General features: G+C 43.5%; 1 protein-coding gene across 2 annotated transcripts in view; it reads left to right on the plus strand.

Moving 5' to 3' along the window:
* Positions 1 to 25,349, plus strand: part of ADCY8 (adenylate cyclase 8) — a 242,886-nt gene that overhangs the window by 108,460 nt on the left and 109,077 nt on the right. The window contains exons 1-3 of one of the 2 annotated variants that reach the window (XM_018558869.1): positions 860 to 1,007; positions 5,229 to 5,359; positions 14,584 to 14,695. In XM_018558869.1, the coding sequence (XP_018414371.1) occupies positions 882 to 1,007; positions 5,229 to 5,359; positions 14,584 to 14,695 (369 nt within the window). In that variant the 5' untranslated portion in view covers positions 860 to 881. Of the gene's footprint in view, positions 1 to 859; positions 1,008 to 5,228; positions 5,360 to 14,583; positions 14,696 to 25,349 lie in introns of those variants that run through there. The other variant, XM_018558861.1, reaches the window with a different exon arrangement.

Consider the following 25,349-nt stretch of genomic DNA (forward strand, 5'->3'; position numbering starts at 1 on the left):
CCCCCCCCCCCCCTTCACATCAGAACCCCCCTCTTTCACATCAGAGTCCCAACTTTCATATCAGATTCTCCCCTTCACATCAACGTCCACCTCTTTCACATCAGAGTCCCCCCTTCAGATCAATGTCCCTCTCTTTCACATTAGAGTCTCCCATTCACATCACAATCCCCCTTCACATCAGGAGCCCTCTTCACATCAGAAGCCCCTCTTCACATCAGAGTTCCCTATTTATATCATAGCCCCCTTTCATATACAGAGCCATATCCAGAGCCTTTTTTTCCATCAGAGCTCCCCCTTCACATCCGGAGCCCCCTTCACATCAGAGTTCTACCACCACAACATTTTTAGGCACCGTTGAAGAAGCCAGAAGGCACCCTGGTTGAGAAAGGCTGACCTAATGCACATCCAGAGGGAAGTTCAAAGGCAAGCCACCATCATGACAAAAGGCTCTTGGTGCAACATTGTTTCTGTAATCTTTGAGTTGACTCTGAGCAAGCATGTGGCCAGTGAAGGCAGAACTCCCCACCTGTGCACTTGTTCTAGTTCAATGACTGAGGAAATACTGAAGCCACTGGAGCATTAGAGACGGGTAACAGGCATTATCAGTAGGAGGTCAGCGTTGACAGGCAATGTATTCCTTCTAATACAGGTTTCCTCTAAGGAAGATAGAAGTCCTGTAGGCGAGATGTTCTACACAATGTATTACAATCGTACATCTGAATCCTCTTCATTTTGCGAGCTGTATGTTTTCATTGTATGACATTTTTCCCATTATCTCTGCACAGGAAAATATTTATTTGCATGATGTTTTTGGAGGCGACGTGACCTGATATTCTCCAACTCCTTTTCTTTTGCAGATTGTGGCACAAGCTGTGTTGTTTATGTGTATGAACACGGCCGGAATCTTCATTAGCTACCTGTCAGATCGGGCTCAGCGACAAGCCTTTCTCGAGACCAGAAGATGCGTCGAAGCCAGGCTGAGACTTGAGACTGAGAACCAGAGACAGGTAGGAGACTCCCCAACTCCCAAAATGTTCTTCATCCCAGTGCTTTTGAACTGAAAAGCTGAAATACTTAGATGTGAGCTGTACTAAAAAAAACTTGGAATTCTGTCGGTGACTTCACGCTTCTACATTATGGTTAAGCCATACAGTTTGGTCACCGACCTGCCCCACTAGGCTACATATTGGACAGTAAAAGAAATAAAACCACACAAATAAGGTCATTGTTTTTAGGGAAGAGTGGTCACAATTTTGCAGAATTGATTCCTCCTTTAGGGAAATTTCACTTCAGGTTGATGCATTTTTTCAGAATTTGAGGAAAAACCTTAATTTTGCCCATCCCTTCAGGCATTAGCTTTTTTGGCAGGGGTGTCCTTAACATAAGCATTACATGAGGGGGAGTGCTGGTGGGCTTGTTTCAGAAAAAGGGGGTTAGGGTTTGCTGGGCATTGATGGGGTGCTAGTGGTGCACACTAACGATGCTGTGGCTGGCATTCTGGCGGTGCACCACCCAGCTCTGGCCAGCATCCTGTTCAGCTCAATGACATCACTGGTTGCCAAGAGCTGGGTGGGACGCTGGCCCAAGCATGACAGGTTGCTAAAAGCTGGGCGCGGAGATGTGTAGGGCCCTTATACATCTCCTCGCCTTGCTCTTAGCAACCTGGGATGCTCTGGCTCCTGGTGACCTAAAGAGATGCCCTCTGAGGCAATAGTCTTAGGCTGCCTCAGACTACCTGATTTTTGGTCAAAATATTTTTCAATGTCAATGGCAGACAAAAAAAAGTTTCAAAAAGTTTAAAATTGGTGACAGGTTCTCTTTATAGTACAACACCACTTTGCACTGTTGCTTCAAAACTTTCCACAATTGACACTTTTAGTTGTTCGGTTGATACAGATATGGAAAATAAGCAGTTTTTTGGAGTTTATTCCTTACATGTAGCCTTACCCTAAAAACACTCCCTTAAAAAGACAAGAGTGGGCTCCCAAGCCTGAAGTAATGTCTTTTCTTTTTGTTTGCTACTCATATTAAATACAAATCTTGACAGCTCATGAGAGCTACCATGCCAACAAGAGAGCGTTGTGTGCCCCCAGTAAGCCCCTTCCAAATCACAGGTGTTTCTATGGAGACGGGTCTCCTGGGATTGCCATGGTGATGGCATTTATAGAACACACGAAGGAGCCAAAAAAAGCCTGGATGTGCGGAGAGTGTCCGTTTCAGTCACAGTTTCCAAGAGGTAACCGTGCCGTGCGGCTTGTGACGTCAGGAACCAACGTGAAGTTTCCCACGTAGTTATCTTCAAACTCCCTCTTCAACACCACGGAGGGAGTAAAAGTGAAGGCCCTTAGCGAACCTGCCAAGACTAAACTGCCTAAACTTAGTAGCATCCGGACTACCAAGGATTTGAGGAAACTTCTCTGTGTCTGGACTACTAGGAAGAGGAGAAAACATCTCTGCGTCCTGACTTCCAAGGACTTGAGGACAGCTCTCTGTCTGGAATACCAGGCACCAGGAAAGTCCTCTGTGTCCAGACTGCCGGGGACATTAGGAAAGTCCTCTGTGTCCAGACTGCCGGGGACATGAGGAAATTTGAGGAAACCTCTTTGTTGCTGGACTGTCAAGGACATGAGGAAACTTCTCAGTGTCTTAACTAACAAGAACAAGAGGAAACTCCTCTGTGTCCGGGCTGCCAGCACATGAGGAAAGTCCTCTTTGTCCAGATTGCCAGGGACTTGTGTGAACACCTCTGTTTCTGGTCTGCCTGGGGAATGAGTAAACTCTTCTAGGTCCATATTGCCAGGGGCATGAGGGAACTCTTCTAGGTCTATATTGTCAGAGGCATGAGGAAGCTCTTCTAGGTCCATATTGCCAGGGGCATGAGGAAACTCCCCTAGGTCCATATTGCCAGGGGCATGGGGAAACTCTTCTAGGTTCATATTGCCAGTTGCATGAGGAAGCTCTTCTATGTCCATTTTGCCAGGGGAATCAGGAAGCTCTTCTAGGTCCATATTTCCAGGGGCATGAGGAAACTCTGTTTCTAGACTGCCAGTACATGAGGAAACTCCTGTGTCCGGATTGCAAAGGACATGGGTGAACACTCCACTTTGGGACAGGACTTAACTCTTCTTTGTCTGGACTACCAGGGCTTTGCCTAATCTCCTCTGGGTCCCAGTGGACCTCCAGGAACATGCTTGAAGACCTCTGATCTCCATGGGACAGCCAGGGACATGCATCGACTCCTCTATATCCCCACTGCCCAAAAGATGCTTAGGCACTCGAAGTGGAGGATCCTTGTTACTAAAAAATTATAGCCAATAATGTTTATTTAGTTTTGGATAGAGTAGGGAAGGATTAGACCCTCTGTCAAGTTTTTATTGTTCAGGAAGTAGAGGAAAGATCTGGGGCGCTGGATCTCTTGGAGCAGAAGGTGATCTAATTCAGGTCTTAAACACTATAGCAACCTGGGAATGATTCCGGCAGCTCTCCCAGGGGTGGTTGCTGAAGGTCGGCCCTTAGCTTGACTAGGGACTGAGCGTGCAAAAAGGAAAGTGCCACAAGTGGAACTAATAAAGTCCACATTTTATTTTAAAGCTTAGCCGGCATCTGGAGCTATCATACTTACTATCCTTCAGGACCCCTCCAGTTCTAGGGGTCTCCTGGGCTGTGATGTATGGCAGAGCTGTGTGAATCTCAGGACTGTGTTAAAGTAAACACAGTTCCTCAGATCCCTCAGCAGGTACAACAGCTTTGGTATATGCATGTTATCTGTGTATATAGCCGTTTGCCTGGATTTCAGCTTCAACAATGCTCAGCCTGGCGTTGTTCTGCACATTTTTGGGTGAATGCAGGATGCTGCTCCAGGCGACCATTATGGAATGGTTAATGCAGGGTAATGAATCACATGGATATGGATAATGGCACAGCATGGCGGTATAATAATCCCCCTGCTGTAGTGGTGAGCTGAAATGAAATCAGGGATTTTTTTATTCTTATCGCCGAAGCCTATTTTCCTGCCATCACCTTCCTTCCCGGTGACATTATTCCCAGTGCAGAAAATAAATGGGCTCCTTCTCGCTGTAGTCATTTACTCTGAGAGCGTCAGGGGTCGCGCATTTCCCCAGGCAATCTAACAATGATTATTCTCGTTGAAGTTGTTGAGCGACTGAAGATGAAGGAATGTGTAAAGTCTTGTGTATAAACAGGAAGATGACTACGAGGTAACGTGGGAGGCTGATCAGCGGGGACTCACTCCGCTCACGTATGAAAACTTTGCATGTAGGCGCAGTCTATGCCTGCTCTGGTCCCCATCTTTGTTCACGTGACTACCTAGGTCACTGAGCATTTTCATTCCCCTGAAATTTTGGCTGTAATCGGGTGCTTTTTGGTACATGGTTACCATTTCGGCAAATGTGGTGTCAATGAGAAAGTCAAATTTAAAAATTTAACCACATGAGTATCAACAGGGCCGCCCTATAATGAGGCAGCCTCAGGTGGCATCTCATTGGGGGGTGGCAGGTGTGTGTGTGTGTACCGTAATGCTCTCTCTGGCGCCCTGCCCATATCACTAAATAGCGTCAGTGAATCACCTGCACTCCCTACAGCGTTATAACCATGAGAGATATCTGTAGGTGCTTGAAGTGACGACATGGATGGCGCCATGCCACAGTCCAATCAATGATAGAAGTCACCAGCACTCATTTGATAATGTGCAAAAAGTATAAGCACTTTTATTGATACGTCACATGCGTCATAGAGCCAACGCAGGGTCCCTTCCTCAGGGCGACATTGTGACCTGAGGATCTGTCACATATCACTGATGCCACCGGTTGCCAGAAACTGAGCGGGACATGCTGGCTGGCATCCCTCCAAGCTCATTGCAACCAATGACATCAGTGAGCTGGGCAGGATGCCGGAAATTGTCGCTGACAGCTTGGCTCTGAACGCAACCCCGACGAATGACCACTGAGAGCACCCTCCTGGGCACAATTCACTGAATGGCATAATTAAAAGAACATCTCTGTCCCCTTGGGGGGATTTCCTTCACTTCCTGACTTGTTGGCACAACAGGAAGTGAGATGAGATCTCTACAACGTGAGGAAAATTCCCTCTCGGCCAGTTGTACTCAGAACAAGTGTCCCCATTGAAGGATTTCCCCTCCATTCCCCTTCTGGGGATTTTCCTTCACTTTCATCTAATTAATTTTGGATTGCCTTTGTTGTGTCTTTTAGGAAAGGCTCGTCCTCTCTGTATTACCTCGCTTTGTTGTACTTGAAATGATCAACGACATGACCAATGTAGAAGACGAACATCTGCAGCACCAGTTTCACAAGATTTACATCCATCGCTATGAAAATGTCAGGTAAGAGGGCGTGCTGGCTACTGGCGCTTTACAACTCGCTCCCCCTAAAGCTGAGTTTTTGAAAAAACATGTTTTATTTTGTTCAGCACTAAACAAAAACAACGTTTCTTCCCCATTTCTATCAGGTAAATATGACATTTTATGTAACGATTTTCAAAGCTGTTTTTGTATATTTATTAAAAAGAAGGATTCTCGTGATATAAAGAATTACTTTCGGTCTGTACAGACCAAGAAACAAGACAAAAGAGTAATGAAGTCATGATTCCTAGTGAGGCTTCTGACTCCTCTAAACTTCCCATGCACATATGTCCACCTAGAAATCATAGATAGATAGATAGATAGATAGATAGATAGATAGATAGATAGATAGATGAGAGGTAAATGAGAGATAGATAGATAGATGAGAGGTAAATGAGAGATAGATAGGTTTTGATGTGCTGACATTGTACAGCAGATAGAAGTTCAGTCATTGCGGGGTGGGTGTCACTGTTGCTCTCTCCCGGGTGTGTTACATTAATTATAATGGTGGATAATGGAATCCTCGGGTGACTTCAGGTTACTATGTTACCATACCATAAATAAGCAGGTTCCAATATGTCACCAGCTTGCGGTGTGGGACATGATGACAGCTTATCGCTCTCTCCTGGGTCTCACCTTCTGTTCCCTCTCTGGATTCCTTCCATTTAAAGGATTGCGGCTGCTGGAATCCCGGGGGAAGAACTCATAAGTTCAGATATAATCATCTCTTCTCCCTGGTTGAACATCGTGTCGTTCCTGCTTTGTGGCACGTTAAATAAAAACCTGAAACTTGCGCTGAGTGCCAAGTTCTTCTTCCCGTTACTTGCCTGGCTGTCATGCTGATCCTCTTGCTTCGTTGCTTTGTAAGTCACTGTGTTAGAACCAGTGAGCAGATCAGGAGTATCAATTTCAGATCTGCTTGCTTGTTCCAGGTCAATGACTCTGATAGGACCGGGGCCAGAAAACAGTCAACTAGTATTTTTAGAAGCGCTAAGAACTAATACAGCAAATTATTCATCTGAATCGCCCAACTCAATATGGCCGCAAGCGACAGCCATATTGAGTGGGGCAACTCAGAGTAATAATGTGCTGAATTAGTCTGACCCTAGTTCATTTTAATACTTTATTGCTGTGTAGTATCTGTATAGGGAAATGCCACGGTTGGCGCACATGCAGTACAGCTATCTCGGCCAAACCTCTTACTTCTAAGTAAACTAGAAGTCAGATGGTTGGAGATCTCGAGGAGTTGGAGCTTTCGATAGAACGCCGGCAATGACAGCCTACAGTGCAGAGTCCCTTTAAATATTTTGTTTCTGACTTTTGGAATTTGGAATGACGCCAATGGAGCAGGTCTACGTCTGCATCAGCCAGTCAACTAGTATTTTCAGAAGCAGGCCGGTAATGGCAGCCTACATATATCTTTCAGTGCTGATCTCCTTAAAATATTTTGCTTCTGACATCTTGCGAATTGCCCGCCGCCGTCCTTAATGTTCGGTTCCAGTCCCCCGGTTTGTAGATTCGTCCGTGGCAACGTCCTTGGTTTTCTGTACTGACCAAAAGCCATAAAATCTCTCTTTTCTATTTGAGAATGAATCCCTCTCTTCTCTCTTTGCTTCTGCGCTTTTCAAGTTACTATTGATCAAAGATGAGCTTTTAAAGCTCAAAATATTGTTAATATTCCAATTGAATAAACAAGTTTTCATTTGGGTTTTACAGCAATTTGCAATCCTCAGAAGACACTCTGTGTGTGATCAGATGAGATGCAGCAATGTTTCAGTGTTTCTGAAAATCATTTTAAAAATATTGCCAACCGGGTCTGATTTCCAGCCCGGGCCTTTAAAGGGAAGTGCCATTGTTATCATTGGATTCTGAAAATGCTAGTTGCCTTGATGACATGGTTTTCGGCTTCAATACATTTATTATTATAGTATCCAATAATAATACATTTCTAATGTGCAGACTTGTTCCATATGGTTTTCCCCCAAAAGAATTTATTTAAAAAAACTGTTACTGTTTCTAATGTTGGGTTATAATGTGTTTGCCTCCATTTAAAACTACTTGTCCAAAAAAAACTATATAAGGATGACAACGCTGCTGTGGGAATTTACTGAAGTGCTGTCACCCTATTAGAGGAAATTAAAAACATAACAGATTTACTTGTAGGATCAACTATTTTAAGTGGGGATTCAGAAAACATAATCAGATGTGTTAAAGAGGACCATCCACCTATATGTTGAAAACATTAACAGGCCACAGCAATAGTGATTTATGTAGTATAAGATTAATATACATACTCTGTAGCCCAAAGCCCAAAGCCCAAATCCTTATGTCTCTTTTTTAACTTGCTCCTTATTTCTGTCCCGCCATCTTATATCTGAAGCCAACAGTTACTTCCTAACTTTCACAGTCGGCCGCAGGTGGCGTGCCACCAGGTCTCGCGCATGCGCAAATGGAGAGCTAGATGGCCATAATTGTATTACAACCTAGTTGGTTGCTATGGTGACTGCAACTTCATGTTGCTTGTTGACTCTATAGCAACAAGTACTCAAGCCATAGCATAGAAGAACAAGTAAACATTGTTCTAGAAATCTCTGCTTACGGAAATGTTAAACAAAATGTTAAAAGATTAATACGACTTTCGGGTCTATTCACTAAGCTGCCGAGGGCAGCCGAGTGAACAACCAACCAACACTGTTTGGCTATTCACTTCAGGCTGGTACGGCTGATTTCCAACATCTGGATCGGCTGAGCCGAACCTCCGGCAGGCTACTCACTGATGTTCGGCCTATTCTTAGAGATGCTGAACAGCAGTGAGTGAATAGCCGAATGCCGCTGAGCCTCAGAGGGACCGAGCAGAACAGAAAAATAGTTTAAAAAAAGAAAGTAAATAGAAAACGATTGTGCGGAGCTAGCAGTGACAGCTAGCTCCGCCCAATAGTTTCCTATTGTCCGGCGGCTCTGCTGCCATCAAAAAAAAAAGGAAGAAAAAACTCTCCCGGGCGCTCTGGGTGTCTCCCGCTCCCGGCCGCCCAGGAGAGATTCTGACGTGTCTTTATTCTGACACGGAGCGATGTCAGAAAAAAAAAAGAAATTCCCATTGGAATGCATTGCTACATTCCTATTGGCTATTTCAATTTGCAATAGCCAATAGTAAACTAGCATTGTACCCGCCCTCTGCTGCAGTACTGGGGCCGACAATGCTATAGAGCCACAGTTCAAATGGTTCCTCCCACACAGCGTTGTGGGGACCCGGAAGTGCACCGCACCATTGTCTCAGCACGACTCATGTTTATATCGCTTCATTCCTTGATTGTACATGTGCCTGAATAGTCAAAATGAGCTCAGGTACCCCTCTGGACGGCACATTTTCCAGTTTAGACTTCACTACCCCAGCAAGGCCCGATATTCACTTCATTCTTAGACAGCGGAGATGAGTGACAGTCACACAGCCGGATAAATCAATTTGGGGAATAGGTATTTACAAGGATCCTTTCAGCAATTAGCTACTAGGAAGTGCAAGAGTACTCACAGCAGTGCTAAAAACTAAGTTGAGGTAATCTTGCCTTTCCATTTACGTTAAGCTTTTACCCTTTTGCTGCCAGAGCCATTGTTCGCATGCATGTTAAATGCACGTTAGGCCTAAAGATTACTTAAAATCCCCCAAATCATATATATTTCTGAAAGCAGAGACTGTGTAGAATAAAATAATGGCAGCTGCAATTTTTTTTGTAAACTGTATTAAAATGAAATTTAGTGCATACAAACACAATATAGTACCCAGTTTTTGGGGGGCAAGATATAAAAGATGTGGTCGCATCGAGTAAATAAATACCAAACATGTCAGGATTTAAATTTGTGTGCTACAATGAGATGGCAGAAAACTTCAGTACTCAAAATTGCCAATAGGTGAAATAGAGGTAACCATGAATGATGGCCCATGCACATGTGTACTTTTCTGTGTGCACATCAGGATCCAGATCTGAACCCAGTGCCTCTGCTGTGTCTGGTGGTGGCTCTACCTGCTGAGCCACTCTGAAACCTTGGATAGTTCCTTGCCTGATCTTCTGTGTGGTCCCCAGGTAAACCTAGTTTTCTGCTAAACTCCTTGCTCCTCCCTTGAACTTCCTATTTTAGCCGTGCCTCTGCACTTCCTGTTTGCCAGATTATTGTTCTCCTGCCAATATCTTGCTTCCTGCTCCCTCTGTGATACAATCCTCTCATACTGCTACCCATGTACCGGCCTGTGGCTGCTGATCCACCGACTACTCTCATCGTCTTCTGCTGATACCTTTGGCTACTGACCTTGGCTTGCTCGCTGACTACGCTTCTGCCTGCTCCTTTACTACTATCGTCTGCTTGTGTACCAAACCCGGCCTGTTATACCACGAATTTGCCCGCTGTTTCAGCTACTGGACTTTGAGCCTGATCCCAGATCGTGACAGTGCAGGGGGGCTTTAAAACATTTTAGGGGGGTTAATTTTTATTTTAAATACGCCTTTCATAACACTTTCCTCTTTACTTTTGTTGCCCATGCTACCTTTGCACTCCAATGAGGCTAATCAAGCACAGATTTTGCTTGACTAGCTTCTTCCACAGCAGCCTGGGAATGACAGCACTGAAACCCAAGTGACAAAACACTCGCACTTCTGGCTTCATTCAATGCATGGAAGATCAGCAAATGGACATTCTCTGATTGCCCGCCTCTCTCCTCGCTGACACACCCGCCATGGATGTCGCAGGCACCCAGGAGGAGCAATGATGTCAAGGATACATAACTTGAGGGAAGAGGAAATTACCCATTACTGCACCCATTAGAAAGCTGATAGCCTTCTGGACAAATGTAAACTGAAGTGGATGGGGGTCTGTTTACAGGGCTGTTCTGCCAGCAACATAAGCCTTGTGCCGTTAAGCGAGCCAGTTCCTCTGCTGCCTCTGCTTCTAAAAACTGAGAATTAACATTCACTACTAGAACGAACGTAGAGGAGAAAGAAGGAATTGGGAGGGTGGATAAGCAGAAAATAGTTACCAAAAAAAGAATGAATACGGAAAAAGAAATTCATTACATGTTTGTAATGTAAAGTTGGAGCAAAGTTGGAAATGATGTGAAAGGTCCTCTTTAATGTTAATGACAGACCGCATCACACATGTCATGGGTAATTTTGCCCATAATTCCACATTAACGTTTGTTCTACTAGATGCATTATATCATTGATCCTATAGAGCTTTGCATTTCCATCCGCGTCAGTGTCTACGTTGATGATATAGGCAGACCTCCCGCTCTGGAAGACGCATGGTAAAGCAGCATTATATATATGTTGTGGATAAGCCGCTTGATTTCGCTGCTAAATCCGGCTGCTGAAAACAGGCTATTTTTATGCTCTCCTGGCTGATGCAGAAACAGATGGGAATGTAAAAGGATTGTGCCTTCTTCTTTCAGTTATTGGAAAGAGGCACACATGAAATGACAGTCTATTTTTATATAGTGTCATTATACATCTCTTTAACTCTTTACGGCTCATTAAGCAAAGAGCGTGGAAATTGCTGTGACCCCAAGTAACCAATGAGAAATTACCTGCCGCTGATCGCACTGATGATGTGAAATCTGATTGGGTTGATCCATGGCCTGGCTTATTTATCTGTCATGCTGAGCCTGATAAAGGGACCCCCTTGCGGCCTCGAAACGTTGCTATCATTGTGACTATATGCGTTAATAAAAAACATCTGTTTGACCCATCTCTTCAGTGTGCTGGTGACATTTTACTTCTCCAAGACTCTTTAAGGGTGTGCATCAATGCATAAAAAAAGCATGTTAAAGCTGATGTAAAGTCCCAGCATATCCTCTCCTGTTATAACATCAGCATTGTAATAGGAGTACATAGTAGAGTTGTTTCTGATAATAAAATCAAAGGTTACTTGAAAACATCCCTTTCATGTAGTGAGCGCTGCCTTCCGTCTGCCCATCACTTCCAACAACTATCTGGATTCCCAGTGTGCTTTGCCTCTCTTTCCCTGCTGCTTGATGTGATGAAATCTCGATTTCTCGAGACCACATATCCCATCATGCATTGCTTCCAGCAAGCAATGATGATGTTACATTGTTCAGACATTAAGTTGTAGTTCAGAAGGCAGGCTCTGTGAGCGTGGTGACACAAGGAAATGCGTATTCACAGGACTCAGTGAAATGGTGTCAGTGCATTGAGGAAGTACATCCTATGGGCATCTTCAATATGTTACCAAACGTCTAGATGGATATGGTTATTAGGAGTGGGATAGAACTTATGGAAATTCCATACAGAAAAACATATTTATTTCTAGTTTTTGACCACAGATAACCGTTAATTCTTATTTTAATGAAAACTTAACTGAATTCATTTGTGTGCTGTCTCCCTCCTATAAAGCTCTTATACGGCGCTATATAATCCTGAATAATAATAATATTATTAAAATATATACACTGAGTGGCCATTTTATTATGACCACCTGACGTGTGTAGGCAAATTAGCTATAATTAGCTATAATTTCGCGCTGAAGTTGCTAGAGGGCCAGACCATTAATTAATAATTAGTATTTCCTAAATCTATACCTGGAATAAATATAAGCATATCCAGCATTAAAAAACAATCTTTGTACACAAACCTTAGAGAGGCTTATGTCCTCTACCCCACATATGTTATGTGTTTATTACACAGAGTGCCAGTCGAAAGGAGCTCTCAAAACGACAGCTCTATAGAGGTCTAATAAAACATAACCACAGCAGCTAAAGGCGTAATTGTGAAGTCACACGTGTAGCGGTTTGATTTAAGCTTTTTTTTTTTCTCCTCCTTATTGAAGTAAACCTGGCCATTATCGTAATCTATAAATCAATATTTGTTTTAATGTGCTGGATGCGCGCTAGTGTTGGTTTCATAACAGAAAAAATTATGCCATCTGCACACTCCAATAAATATGCAGAGCCGGCCCAGAATTCATTTGTTGCAGGCCTGCGCTGTCACATGGCGAGATGTTACTATGTCCAAATCAACCGCATTATAACATCATGACTGCTTGTTAGGCAAACAGATGTAGAAAAATATATAGAGAGATAGAAAGATACAATAAATAAATAGATAGATAGATAGATAGATAGATGGATGGATGGATGGATGGATGGATGGATGGATGGATGGATGGATGGATAGATAGATAGATAGATAGATAGATAGATAGATAGATAGATAGATAGATAGATAGATAGATAGATAGATAGATAGATCCTGAGTCATGTAAATTATATCATCAAAAGACAGTTGACGTTATATGCAAATCCTGACATTTCCTGTAAAAGTCAAGAGACTGAACCCCTTTTTTTGTCCCAAGCCTCCCTATAGGTCACAGAAATTAAATGACCATTAGGAAGGCCTGAGAAGTGGCAAGGTCAGAGCTAAACTTAAAGCTCAACTCCAGGATAAAATAAACGCCCTCCTACCACTTCCTCCCAATTCCCTCTCTCCCCACTGATCTCTGGGCTGGACCCATAAAAAATGTTTCACTTACCTTATGCTGTGATCACCAAGTGCTATGGCCTTCTCCTCTCTGTTTACTTCCTGCTGGGGTCCTTCTTCCTGTTGTCCAAGTCATTGCTTGCTTGACATGGACAATTCCCATTGGCTGTCCACTGGGGGGGAGGTCCTCTCAGGATCCTGAAGACTACTGATATTGACCCCAAAGGAGTGAAGGGGACCAACCGGCAAGGGTTAGTCTCCAGCACTGGTTTAGCAGGCCCTCCTGGCGAAAACAGCATCAGCAAGGGACTTGAATGAGGGGAGAGTAACACCTGGCAGAATGGGTTGGGGAGGGGGGATGTGGAAGGGAGGGATAGTAGGGAGATTTTATTTGGCTGGAGTTGGGCTTTAATTTTTACAGGAAATATAAAAGCCCACTTCTGAGTTTCCACCCCTCTGTCCTACTTATTTGCATCCTCTTAATAAAAAAAAAAACCCTTCTGAAGTAGTTTTTTTTTTTACTTTTTAAATGTTGAAAAGTAGCCACCACTCCAAGCTCACTCCCGTGATGGACTACAATCTCAACACAACTTAGTAAAGTAAACATGAGATTGTAGTCCATCATGGGAGTGAGCTTGGAGCGGTGACTACTCTACAACACATACAGGGACCATGGAGTAGCCACCCTCCAGAAGGAAGGACAGTGTCAGCACCAATTCAGAGATGATTTGAGGATCTACAGCCGAGTGATACACATAGAAGATACATTTTTGTTCATAGTTAAGGTTCTTGGATGTATTTTTAAGATTTAACTCCTGAGTTTAGTGTCACTTTAACATGAATGAGTGACCGCTGCTACTTGTAAACAGCAAATTAGGGATCCTTGCTGCAGAAAAACACAAGTTCCTGACGCAGGAACTCCTAATCGCACCTAAACCTACTTTGTTCAGTTTAAATTGACCAGATTTGTGACAGTTCAGCCTTAACATTTTTGAGATTTGTTTTTAATAAGGCTATGCAAGAAGCAATTATCTTCTCTTACACAATATATACTGCCGGGTCAAAAAAAAAAGTCACCACCTGGATTTAATGTTATGATATCAGGTTGCTTCATTTGGTCAGGTCTAGGTTCAGCAACATTATGTGCCCAAAATTAAATCAGCTGCTTACTTGAATATACTGAATGACCAGGTATTTCCATCAGTGGATTCTTTTCTTGCCTGATGGCACATTGGACATTATCCAAGATGCCAATGCCAGGATTCATTGGGCTCAGATTGTGAAAGAGTGGATCAGGTAGCATGAGTCATCATTGTCACACATAGATTGGCCATAACAGAGTCCAGACCTTAACCCCATTGAGAATCATTGAAATGTGCTGGAGAAGACTTTACACAGAGGTCCGACTCTCCCATCATCACTACAAGACCTTGGTGAAAAATAAATGCAACTCTGGATGGAAATAAATGTTGTGACATTGCATAAGCTTATGGAAACGATGCCACGGTGAATGTGTGCCATAATCAAAGCTAAAGGCGGTCCAATTAAATATTAGATTGTGTGACTTTTTCTTGGCCAGGCAGTGTATACTACAATTATATGAATCATATACTGTATTCATTATATTGGCTTATACTGTATTCATTATAATGGCTTATACTGTCATATTATTTTGTGAATTCCCCCAGAACTGGGAATTAATCACCTTTTTTGTTTTCTTTGCAGCATTCTTTTTGCAGATGTCAAAGGATTCACCAATCTGTCCACTACCTTATCAGCGCAAGAATTGGTTCGAATGTTGAATGAACTCTTTGCGAGGTTTGATCGCCTAGCTCATGTGAGTCCAGTGATACCATCATTACTAAGTGTTCTGATCATTTAATCATTTCTTGTGTTTGCCATTATGGCCAGTCCAGATTTTAGTCTAAAAGGACTATTGTAATATATTATGTGTATGTATCTGGTGGGTGGACCAAATTAACATTTTCATTGTTTGTAATTCATTTGTGTTTCTTGGTGTTTCTTTGCTCTTTTCTTTCATATATTAACAGTTCAAACAGATACCTGGTGTACTGGTCTGAAAAAAGGACACCTGCTTTTTCAAGTTCTTATTGTATTTTGTTGTGCTGCTTTAGAATTGTATATTTTGACAATTATTGGTTCTTAAAGTAATATTGGATCTAAAAAAAATATATATATTTTTTTTAAATAATGAATCCAGATCAAACAAAGATACATTGCCCAGCAAAACATTTCTTTACATTTCTGCCCAAGCGCTTACAGACATCATGTCTCCAAACACCTCCAACTCTCTCAGCTCAGCTTCTCTGAACTTCCTGTTCAGTACAAGATCACAAGGGACAGAGCAGTCTCCAGAAGCTGTCCCTCTACTAGCGTGGAGGACAGGAAGCCCTCCAATCTAGTTTATATGAAGTTAGTTTGTTTTCTAGCCCCACTCTTCTCCTCTGGCACCGGTGCACTTTTTTAGCAGAGGATGAGGTGCATTGTAGTTCCCCTCTGATGGCAGTGGGTGGAGTGTCTGCGCTGGCACAGAGCAGATGGGATGAAAGGGTTACACCTGTTCGACGGGGCGGGTACTTTTGGATATAAGGTGCACAGAAATAGAATAGCTTCACCTCTATGATAAGGCCTAGGTGGTGAAACGCATAGGAGGAGAAGGCATGGGGAATTGTTTGGTGGTGTATATTCATGGATTTATATTGCAATCAATGCAATAAAAGCTGATTTTACGTGTATACGGGTGGAGGGCGACTGATACTTCAGGAATCTTAAAGCTCTGATTACATATGTTAGTTTAGTCCCAGGGATGTCTTCACTGGGTCTCTGTGCAATGCAGGCTGGTGGGAGGGGCCGGCAGGGTGCTATACATAGCTTTCTAAAAAGATCCCATCACCTTCCCTCAGCACGTGTATCTTCTCTGCCAACATGGAGCTACACATCTTTACACCATTCACCGGGCCAGTGATAGATCCTCAATGACCAATAGAGACTCTAACACTGGATTGAAAAGTATTGGAAGACTTAAAGTTGAACTCAAGTTGCACAGCCAAATACATAAACATAATACATATATGGGACCTTGTTTACCTGCCAAGGGATATGCATATCTGTCCTCCCAGTTCTGAGATTTATACATCTTTGTCCAACAGCACAGTCCTGTCTGGCAGGAGAGGAGACTTAATTTTTCTCTGATTCAGTTCAGTAACACTTACAAATCTTGTCCCGCCCCCAGCCTGTGATTGGACAGTGAAAGGAGAAGCAGCAGACTGACGGGCTCATCTCTCTGTCCCTCTGTTCTCTCTCATGCTCATTGTTGGCACGTTCACGCAGCAGCACATCTGAATTGCTCCTTGTGCTGCCTCCCCCTCTTCCAGTCTACTTCTGCCGTAAGATAACTAATGCCGTGTCAAATTCAGGTACAGGCAGTCCACGAGTTACAAACATCCGACTTACATACCACCCCTACTTACAATACTGTACAGCACGGGGTCCCAGGCTGCAGCCAAAGTGTACCGCACAGCATTTCAGTAGCTGTAATGCTACCGCGCTTGTGCCGATGAGGAGTGGCCGCCTTTTTGGGTCTGGTTCGTAGTACTGTACGTACATTACAGGAAGTTGGCTCTTGTTAGACATGCAGATGAGGGGTGCCTGTCTCTTCTTCCGGGTCACTGTGACGTTTATACTGCTGTCTGTATCCTCATTAGAAAAATGTAATCTCACTTCCTGTCCTTGAGACAACAGGAAGTGAGAGGAAATCTACCCCTAGGAAGGGCAATTCCCTCCTGTAAGAGTTATCATGGGGAAAAGGTGTTTCCACTGAAGCTTTATCACCAATTCTTGTTTCCACAACAACCCAAAACTTTCTAAATCCAATTGTCACAGGGACAGTAAAGTGGGGTGACATTTTCTGAACAGGGGCACACACAGCAAAACAAATGTTACAGGGGGTAACCTATGCTATCCAAAACTAAAAAACATTTTGGGGCTGGAGTTACACTTAAAAAATTTACCTGTTCCGACTTACATACAAATTCAACTTAAGAACAAACCTACAGACCCTATCTTGTTTGTAACACGGGACTGCCTGTACTTACACTGCTTGCATTTATAAAAATAAATTTAATGATGTATTCATGATTACACGTCTGCATTCATTTGTGCCTTTTATATTTTCCTGGAGATCAGCTGCCTTTAACCCCTTCATGACTGAGGCCCTTTTTTCATTTTTTGCACTCATGTTATATTCCACATTTTAGGCCTGAAAATGACTTAAAACCCCCCAACATTATATATTTTCTGAATGCCAAAAGGGGTTAAATCTGAACAAGGGGCAGTAAGGTGAAGAAATGTTCATTTGTCAAGTCTTTGCCGTGTGTCACCAATACAATGCCGTGGCAGCCTGTCTTCCCGTGACACCCTAGACAGGGCAGCCGCTCATTAAACAGATGACTGACTTGTTTTGTGATATGGTCATTTGACTCTGTTGTGCATTATACATCATTATGCTAGTTGGGGGAGACCAGCTGCATTGCACCTCGCGCTCGCCAAGCTCCAAAGAAAATGACAGATCCCTTTCCTGGATCGCGTCCCTCTCCACCAGCCATTATCAGGGTTGCTGCAATAACAAAATCACTGACAGAGGGTAGCGTGGAGTCACATTCAGCTGGGATGGTCCTGTAATGTTGAAGACATTTCATCCAAGGGGCTTCCTCAGTTCTATAGAATAGTGGGAACAGACCCCAGCATTGCGAGATACGCACGTCACCTTAAAGCGGAAGTAAAAATTGCTGGGAGATCAGGGTTTTTGACAGACGAGACGTGCAAAGTCTCTTCTGCCCACAAAAAATTCTTCCTCTCTCCTCCAGTGACTCCTCTGTGTACACTATACAGTGCATGCACCATGCAGTGTTCACGCTCAGCTCATTCATGGCATCTCTAAGATGTGCGAGGTGCAGGGAGGGTGTAGCTCCTGTGTGTATGCGTAGGAGTTGCATCATCAGTGGCCACCCAATGGCTGAAGAGGATTCCCACAGAATCCGTAAGATAGATAGAAAGCAGATATGTAAGCTGCGGAAAAATTTGGTTCAGATATTTCGGGATTTGGATCTGAAATTCAATTTGGTTTGGGTTATGGATTCGGACGAAATCCCAATTGTCGTTAGTTTTGGATGAGTTTACGAATATTCGCTGCGAGTACCACAGAAAACCATATACAGATATTAATACTAAAGCTGAATCACACCATTTTGTCTGCAATGACAGATGGCCGAGAATTCATTTATGCTCAGCATGTGAAAGAAAAATAAATCGACCTACTCTGCATTGCCGTGCTATTGATCTAATTCAGGTAATCATTTGTAAGCATTTAAGAATAATGTTAAGCACTGAGGTATCTCATATATAACTTCCACATAGATCTCTCTCTCTCTCCCCATCTATCTCTTCATCAGGTTCCAGAATTTCTGAATTGCATTGGGGAGCTACTAAATGGCATTCGGTTCTGAGAGCCTCAGCTTTAGTAATATATGTATGTGGCTTCCAGACCCGAATGGCTTTTGGGAGCTCCCAAATGCAATTTGGAAATTCGGATCTCGAATGCCATTCGGATCTGTGTGTCATATACATATATTACTAAAGCTGAGGCTCCCAGACCCCAATGGCATTCGAGATCTAAATTTCCAATTTGCATTCATGAGTACCCGAAAGCCATTCGGGTCTGGGAGCCACATGCATATATTACTAAAGCTGAGGCTCCCAGACCCAAATGCCATTTAGGAGCTCCCCAATGCAATTCGGAAATTCGGATCCCGATGAAGAGATAGATGGGGAGAGAGAGATATCTATGTGGAAGTTATATATGAGATACATAAGTGCTTAACATTATTCTTTAAATGCTTACAAATGATTTCCTGAATTAGATCTATAGCACGTGAATGCCGAGAAGGTCGATTTCTTTTTCTTTCACATGCTGAGCATAAATGAATGCTCGGCCATCTGTCATTGCTGACAAATTGGTGTGTAACCCTTTGTAACATGAGACTGTCATACAATACAATGGACAAGCAGCCAGTAACACAATTACCTGTACAACATATGAGGAGAAGCACTTAGAGATGCATGGCAGAGTACCTATTCTCCCGGGATCTCAGAACCGAATGCTATGACATGTCACAAGACTTGTGAAACACGGAGAGTTTTCCTTCTTTTCATCATTTTACTCCTTTTATTATTTCTCCTTTTTTTTCTTTTTTTTAAAAATATGTCTCTTACTGGGCTTTCTATGGGAAAGGTTGGCCATTAGAGACAAGTAGATAATGAAAGATCAAATAGGTCCTACTCCACCAACACTTCAGTATTTCAACATGAAGTTCAGTCTCATTTAATAAAGAGAGACCCTTTTACCTTCCTTATGAGTATCCACAGTATAAGGAATAGACCCAGGAGCAGATGAGCATCATTGTCCACTGTCCTGGGCTGATGAGATACTGGGCTGAGCAGTCTTTATCTCTCTACTGCCCATGTTCTTGCCACGCATCTGCCTGGCCAAATGACTTGCTAAACTATTGCAGACTTGCCGAGCTTCACAATTTTGTTGCACAATTACAGCAAGTCTGCATGGCAAGTCTCCAGACCAGCGAGCTTGCAGAGCTCTTGCTAAGACCTGCAGGACACTTGCTGTAGACTTGCCAAGCAAATTTGCTACAAATTCAAAAAGTGTCAACTAGAACTTGTGCTGCAAGTGTTCTGCAAGTCTACAACTTGCCAGGAATGTGTACAGCAAGTTAACAAGAATTACAATTTAACCCCTTACACAGGTTTGTGGCAAGTTATCCTTGCTATCTGGGTAGAGGTGATATTGACTGTACTACAGGAGTCTGCATCAGGTGCTGGATTTTGTCATTAATTTTTAAGTACTTTAAAGGAGAACTGTATGGAGGACCAGAGCTACGAGACGAGGCTACTAAATTTAAAGATGTTCACATTAGAGGTGAGGAGATTAAGGGGGGATATGATTTCCATGTACAAAATGTTTAATGGTGGTAGCAACATTAGCGATAAACTGTTTAAAATTAACTCCGTTACAAAAACTAGAGGCCATCACCTAAAATTGGTGGAAAAAAAATTCCAGCACAAGGGGCGAAGGGGGTTCTTCACAGTAAGATCAGTTAGGGTCTGGAACTCACTGCCACAGGCGGTGATTTCAGCAAATAATGTGGAATTGTTCAAGAAACTTTTGGACGATTTCTTAAGGGACCGTAATATACAGGGGTACAGGTACTCCTAGAATGAGATCCTAATAGGTTGGACTTGATGGACTAATGTCTTTATTCAACCTCAAATACTATGTAACTATGTAACTATGTAACTGTGGGTTTAGGGCTTTTCCCCATAGTTCTCCTAAGGGTCACGGGAGGACACAAACTAGCGTCCTCCTGTCACCCAAAGCTCAGTATACCGCGAGCTACAGCTCGCAGTATACTGAGACGCCGCAGCCGGAACGGATCCCGACAATTATGTCTGGATCAACTCAGCTGCGTGAGTGACAGCTGGCTCTGCCTATCTAGAGGCAAAGCCAGCTGTACCCGCCCCCTCCCCCGTCCGTTCCGCCAGTCAGCGCTGGAGGATCGGACAGGGGAGGGGGGAATCCAGTCCCTCCCCTGTCACGGCTCTCTGCCGGCACAGAATCGAGAAGTGAGCGAGCTGACCTGTGACAGTTTCATTGTCACAGGTCGGCTCAGATTATGAGTCTGAGTGAAAATCACTCACCTCATAATTCTCCTTTAATAAATTATAAAAAATGTATGTTATAAAAAGATATATACAAGATACCTTAAAAGTTTCATATAGGCTAATTTTTACTACGTTGTAACTTCCAAAGGATGTTGGTACCACCCTCATAGGAGCAAATAATCTTCCCAGACATCAAACTTTTAATTTTACGCAGTGCTTTACATCAGTCCCTACCCTCAAGGAGCTTACAATATAAGGTCCCTATCTCACATGCACACATTGGCTGATTTAGACAGGAGCCGATTAACCTACCAGCATGTCTTTTTTTGAGAAGTTATGAGGTGTAGTCATAACCATAGCTTTCTATGCAGCTGCACTGGGGCCTGTGGGGCAGAGGGGGACCCGGCAGGGTCTGCAAATGGTTTCATTACCCTCCACTCTTTTAGCTTTTCAGCTATCATTTGCTTGCTTGTAATAGCGGGAAGTACATTTCTGTGCATTGATCCATGCACTCAAACCAGTTACGTTCACATGCATGATGTCACTGACTGTTACAGTTTTAGTGAGAGATTGGCCACCAATGTTGGAAGGGGCTCATATCAGGAGTAATAAAAAAAGGGTGCTTATAAAAAAAAGTCTGCAGTATTTTCCGCTCGAACCAAGCTCCCTGGCATCAATGGTTGCGATTGTGAGCGGGAAGTGAGCGGGACGCTCTGGCTGTAGTCCCACCCAGCTCCTGGCAAGCAGAAATGTCAGTGAGCTGGGCAAGACACCATGCACCATGGGCCCCCACAGGAACCCTCCCAACCCCCCAGAACGTCCACTGCGAGCTGCAACCACATCATCGTGCATCACGAGCAGCCCCCACTTCCTGGCCTCAGTCGGCAAGACGTCTAGGGACACCCTTGCTTACTGCTGCACTATTCCTTTACAGGTTTTATTTCTTCTTCTGTATTATGGAGGACACTTTGGGAGACCAGTATAGCATTATTTTGCTTTGTAGTGACTGTGGTACTTGAACAGAACTGTGACTCCTGGTGGGATCTCCCCTCCAGAGACAACTTGCCAACAGCAGTCCCCAAATGAAATGGGTTTAGTTGGCCTTTATTAATCTTCTTTGCATATCCAACCTTTAATTTTCAATTGTAATTAAAACAAAGGGATGATCTGTTATTATTCTGCCATCCTCTGTTCTCGGTCAAACCAGAAACTCTTCGGCTTGCTTTACATAATCCCTGACACGTTCCTTTTATATTAGTACGTTATTAATTGCGACTACCTTCCAGATGACCTCCAGACTTTATTCTCCACTTTATTAAAGCCTCTAAGCCAACTCTATTTTTGTGCGGCCACAAATACATTTAAAAACAGAGAAAATTTCATTATGTCCTCTTTGAGGCAAGGCGCAGAGACGTTGGCCTCAGCCGTCATAACCTGACCTTCCTCTAGTGATTGGGTTTTATGTCCTCGGGTACGGTGTCTAGGACAGAGAAGATCTCTGCTACCATATCTGCTGACCCAGGCTCAATAGGATGTCTTTTCTAGACAAGACCATGTTATAGGACTGCTGAGGTTATCGTTATTTGATACCCGGTGTCACGTACCTTGGTGTGAGCCTGAAGTGACGAGGAAGGCCTGCCCTTGCTGCTCTCGTCTGAACCCCACTGGAGATGGAACAGTAGTTGTACAGACAGAGAGGGGCAAGAGTGCCTGTGTCTGGTATAACTGCTTTACACACTGGATAGGCTGATGCTGACAACAGGATGCCAGAGGCAGCTGGTGGTCAATGGCAGATCAGACGACACTTGTGTGAGGAGCTGAAGAGTAGTCAGGAACAAGCCAGATCGGTAACGTGCATGGTACATAAGCAGGAGACAGGAGCGAAGTCAGGAACAGGCCGGGTCATACACTTGCGAGCAGGATGGTACCAGATCAGGAAGCAGAAGAATGGTCAGGGACGAGCTGAGGCCACAAGGCAGGCAGCAAGTAGGCAGAGTCAGGAATCAAGCTGGGTCAAATGGATCTCAGAAGCGGAATCACAGATGCAGAGTACAGCTGAAAATCTCTCAGCAAGGTGCAGACGCAGGAGCCATCTTTAAATAGCCCGCCTGGCGCCAAAGACAGGCATGTACGTGAGCATTGTTTTTGCGCATTACTAGCACCGAATACGCGCATGTGCATAGTTGCGTGCAGAGATCCGGGCAGAAGCTGTACTATGGGTGCTGACTGAAGTACCCTGACACCCGGGAGGCGATTTATAACGGTTCAGATCTGTTTGTTCCTCATTGATTTTTAGTCGTTTCTGCTATTTCACAATTTGATCTGTTCATAAAAGCTTGAAAATCAACCTTTCGATCCATTAGTTCTGCACTTCTCTTCTTTTTTCATTAGTTTGGCTTCATTATAAAGTTGTAAATCTGAAATTTGTGAAAAGAGTTTGCAGGGCTAATATGCAAATGAACCCCTGCAGCACTAATATACTGCACTGTGACCTATTATAAAATGTAAAATAATATAATATAAAAATGAATTAAAATGACAATATTTCATTATAACCTAAAGCTGAAGTTTAATCTGGTTAGATTGTGTGTTTCCTGGTTCCATCATTTCCACTAATCTACATTGTAATACATTTTTTTAACCTACATACTTTAATTATATCCGAAGATGGGTCTTTGTGCAATGCAGGCATGACTGGTGGGAGGGGCCGCAGGGTGCTGCGCATAGCTTCCTGAAACATCACAGCACCCTGCCGCAGTACTCCTATAAAGAGCTCTTAGCCCTGATGCAAGAGTGGACTTGCTTGGGAGGAGTTATGCAAATATAAAATTGCCTTAAAGGCTGGGTGTCAGTCTGGAGGAGTGGGCGTTCCTAGACATGCAGAGCATCCTAGATAACTCCCACATGTAATGCTGAGCCTCCATGATTGAAAGCACAGAAATCCAGTAAATAACCAGGGCAACCCAGGCCTTATTCTATGAGTAAGCCGTAATGGTGAAACGTGTTACAGGTTGAGTACACCTGGGGAGGAACAAATAGTATGTATTTGCTCATTAATAAATAAATATTTTTGTCTTCGAAGCTGGGTTACGAGTCATTACACGCCGACCATTTTTCTGATTGGCCCGGGAAGCCGGCTCCATGCTCCCTCGTCCCAGGCGGCATTTAATGACTCGCTGCCCACCTTCTGATTGGTCGGGAATGCTTCCTTGTCACCTGTGGCGTGGGAACACGGAGGCGGCTTCCCGGCTAATTGGGAAGCCATGCAGCGAGTCATTGCACGCCACCAGGCTTCCTTAACCTCCCTGGCGGTATTCCCGGGTCTGGCTCGGGGTGAATTTTCAATGCTAGGAGCGGTAACATCTGGTATCGGTATTGGTGAGTACCGGAAAAAATATTGGTACTCGTACTCGATACCGAAAAACTGGTATCGCTGCATCCCACTGTACTGTATGTATAGAGGAGCAGCATGGTCCCCCTAGGACAGGAAGTGTGTAAGAACTACAGAACACCTCCTTTCCTGGGGATAGGGGTTCTACCGTTACCATCCCAGTCAGAGTGCACAGGAATGTATGAGATCCGCAGATTTCTGGCATGCAGTAACTCTGATTGCAGTTTAATCCTTTCCTCGGCTACTTCCACATATCCCATTACCGCGATCTGCAAATAATGTTTTGTTCACAAAAGCGAAATGTAACTGATTATCATTTGACATTATAAAGGGGAAGCTGAACTTCCGCCAGACAGAATTGAATGTTTCAATCGCTCCGTTTCATCTTTGTCTGGTTCAATGTCTGCGTTCCCAGCTAATTGGAATCTTAACTATTACAAGGATGACATTTTGATAAGCTGCTGATTTACCATGGCATGGAAATCTCCAGTGAACATTTTCCATTGATATTTTAATGTCGTCTTTTTTTTATTTATTTTTTAATTGTGTTGCAGAGGCAGGAAAACAAATAAATGTATTTTATGCGTGGGGAGGTTAGAAGTCTTAGAATGGTGAGACGGGCTAAGATGGTCAGGGCTAATTTAACTGTATTTGTCCTAATGATGATGAGCAAAGTGTCCCTGTTGCTAAAAATACATTTTTAAAGTCACACTAAACTCAGGAGTTAAATACCTGAAAATACATTCAAATACTTTAACTATCAACAGAAATGTCTCTTATTTGTGTATCACTCGGCTGTAGATCCTAAAATCATCTCTGAATTGGTGCGGACACTGTCCTTCCTTCTGGAGGGTGGCTACTTTTTTTCCCATGGTCCCTGTGTGTGTTGTAAAGTAGTCACCGCTCCAAGCTCACTCCTGGGATGGACTACAATCTCATGTTTAGTTTACTAATGCGTATTGAGATTGTAATCCATCACAGGAGTGAGCTTGGAGCGGTGACTACTTTACAACACACACAGAGACCATGGGGAAAAAAGTAGCCCCCCTCCAGAAGGAAGGACAGTGTCAGAGATGATTTGAAGACCTACAGCCGAGTGATACACAAATAAGCTACACTATTGTTAATAGTTAAGGTACTTGAATGCATTTTTAGGATCTAACTCCTGAGTTTAGTGTCACTTTATTATTAAAGGTCTCCTGCAAAAAAGACTTTAAGTACTTCCTGTGCTGTCGTTCAGAGAAGTTCTAGTTCAGAGAAGCTGGCTAAAGGATCTGCGACCCTTCAAACAGTATTGATTTCCTCCGTCCCCCCACTCCGTCCATCATCATCACAGGACACAGTAGTG

Source organism: Nanorana parkeri, unplaced genomic scaffold (genome assembly GCF_000935625.1).
Source record: "Nanorana parkeri isolate BGI_ZX_2015 unplaced genomic scaffold, ASM93562v1 scaffold15, whole genome shotgun sequence".
NCBI lineage: Eukaryota > Metazoa > Chordata > Amphibia > Anura > Dicroglossidae > Nanorana > Nanorana parkeri.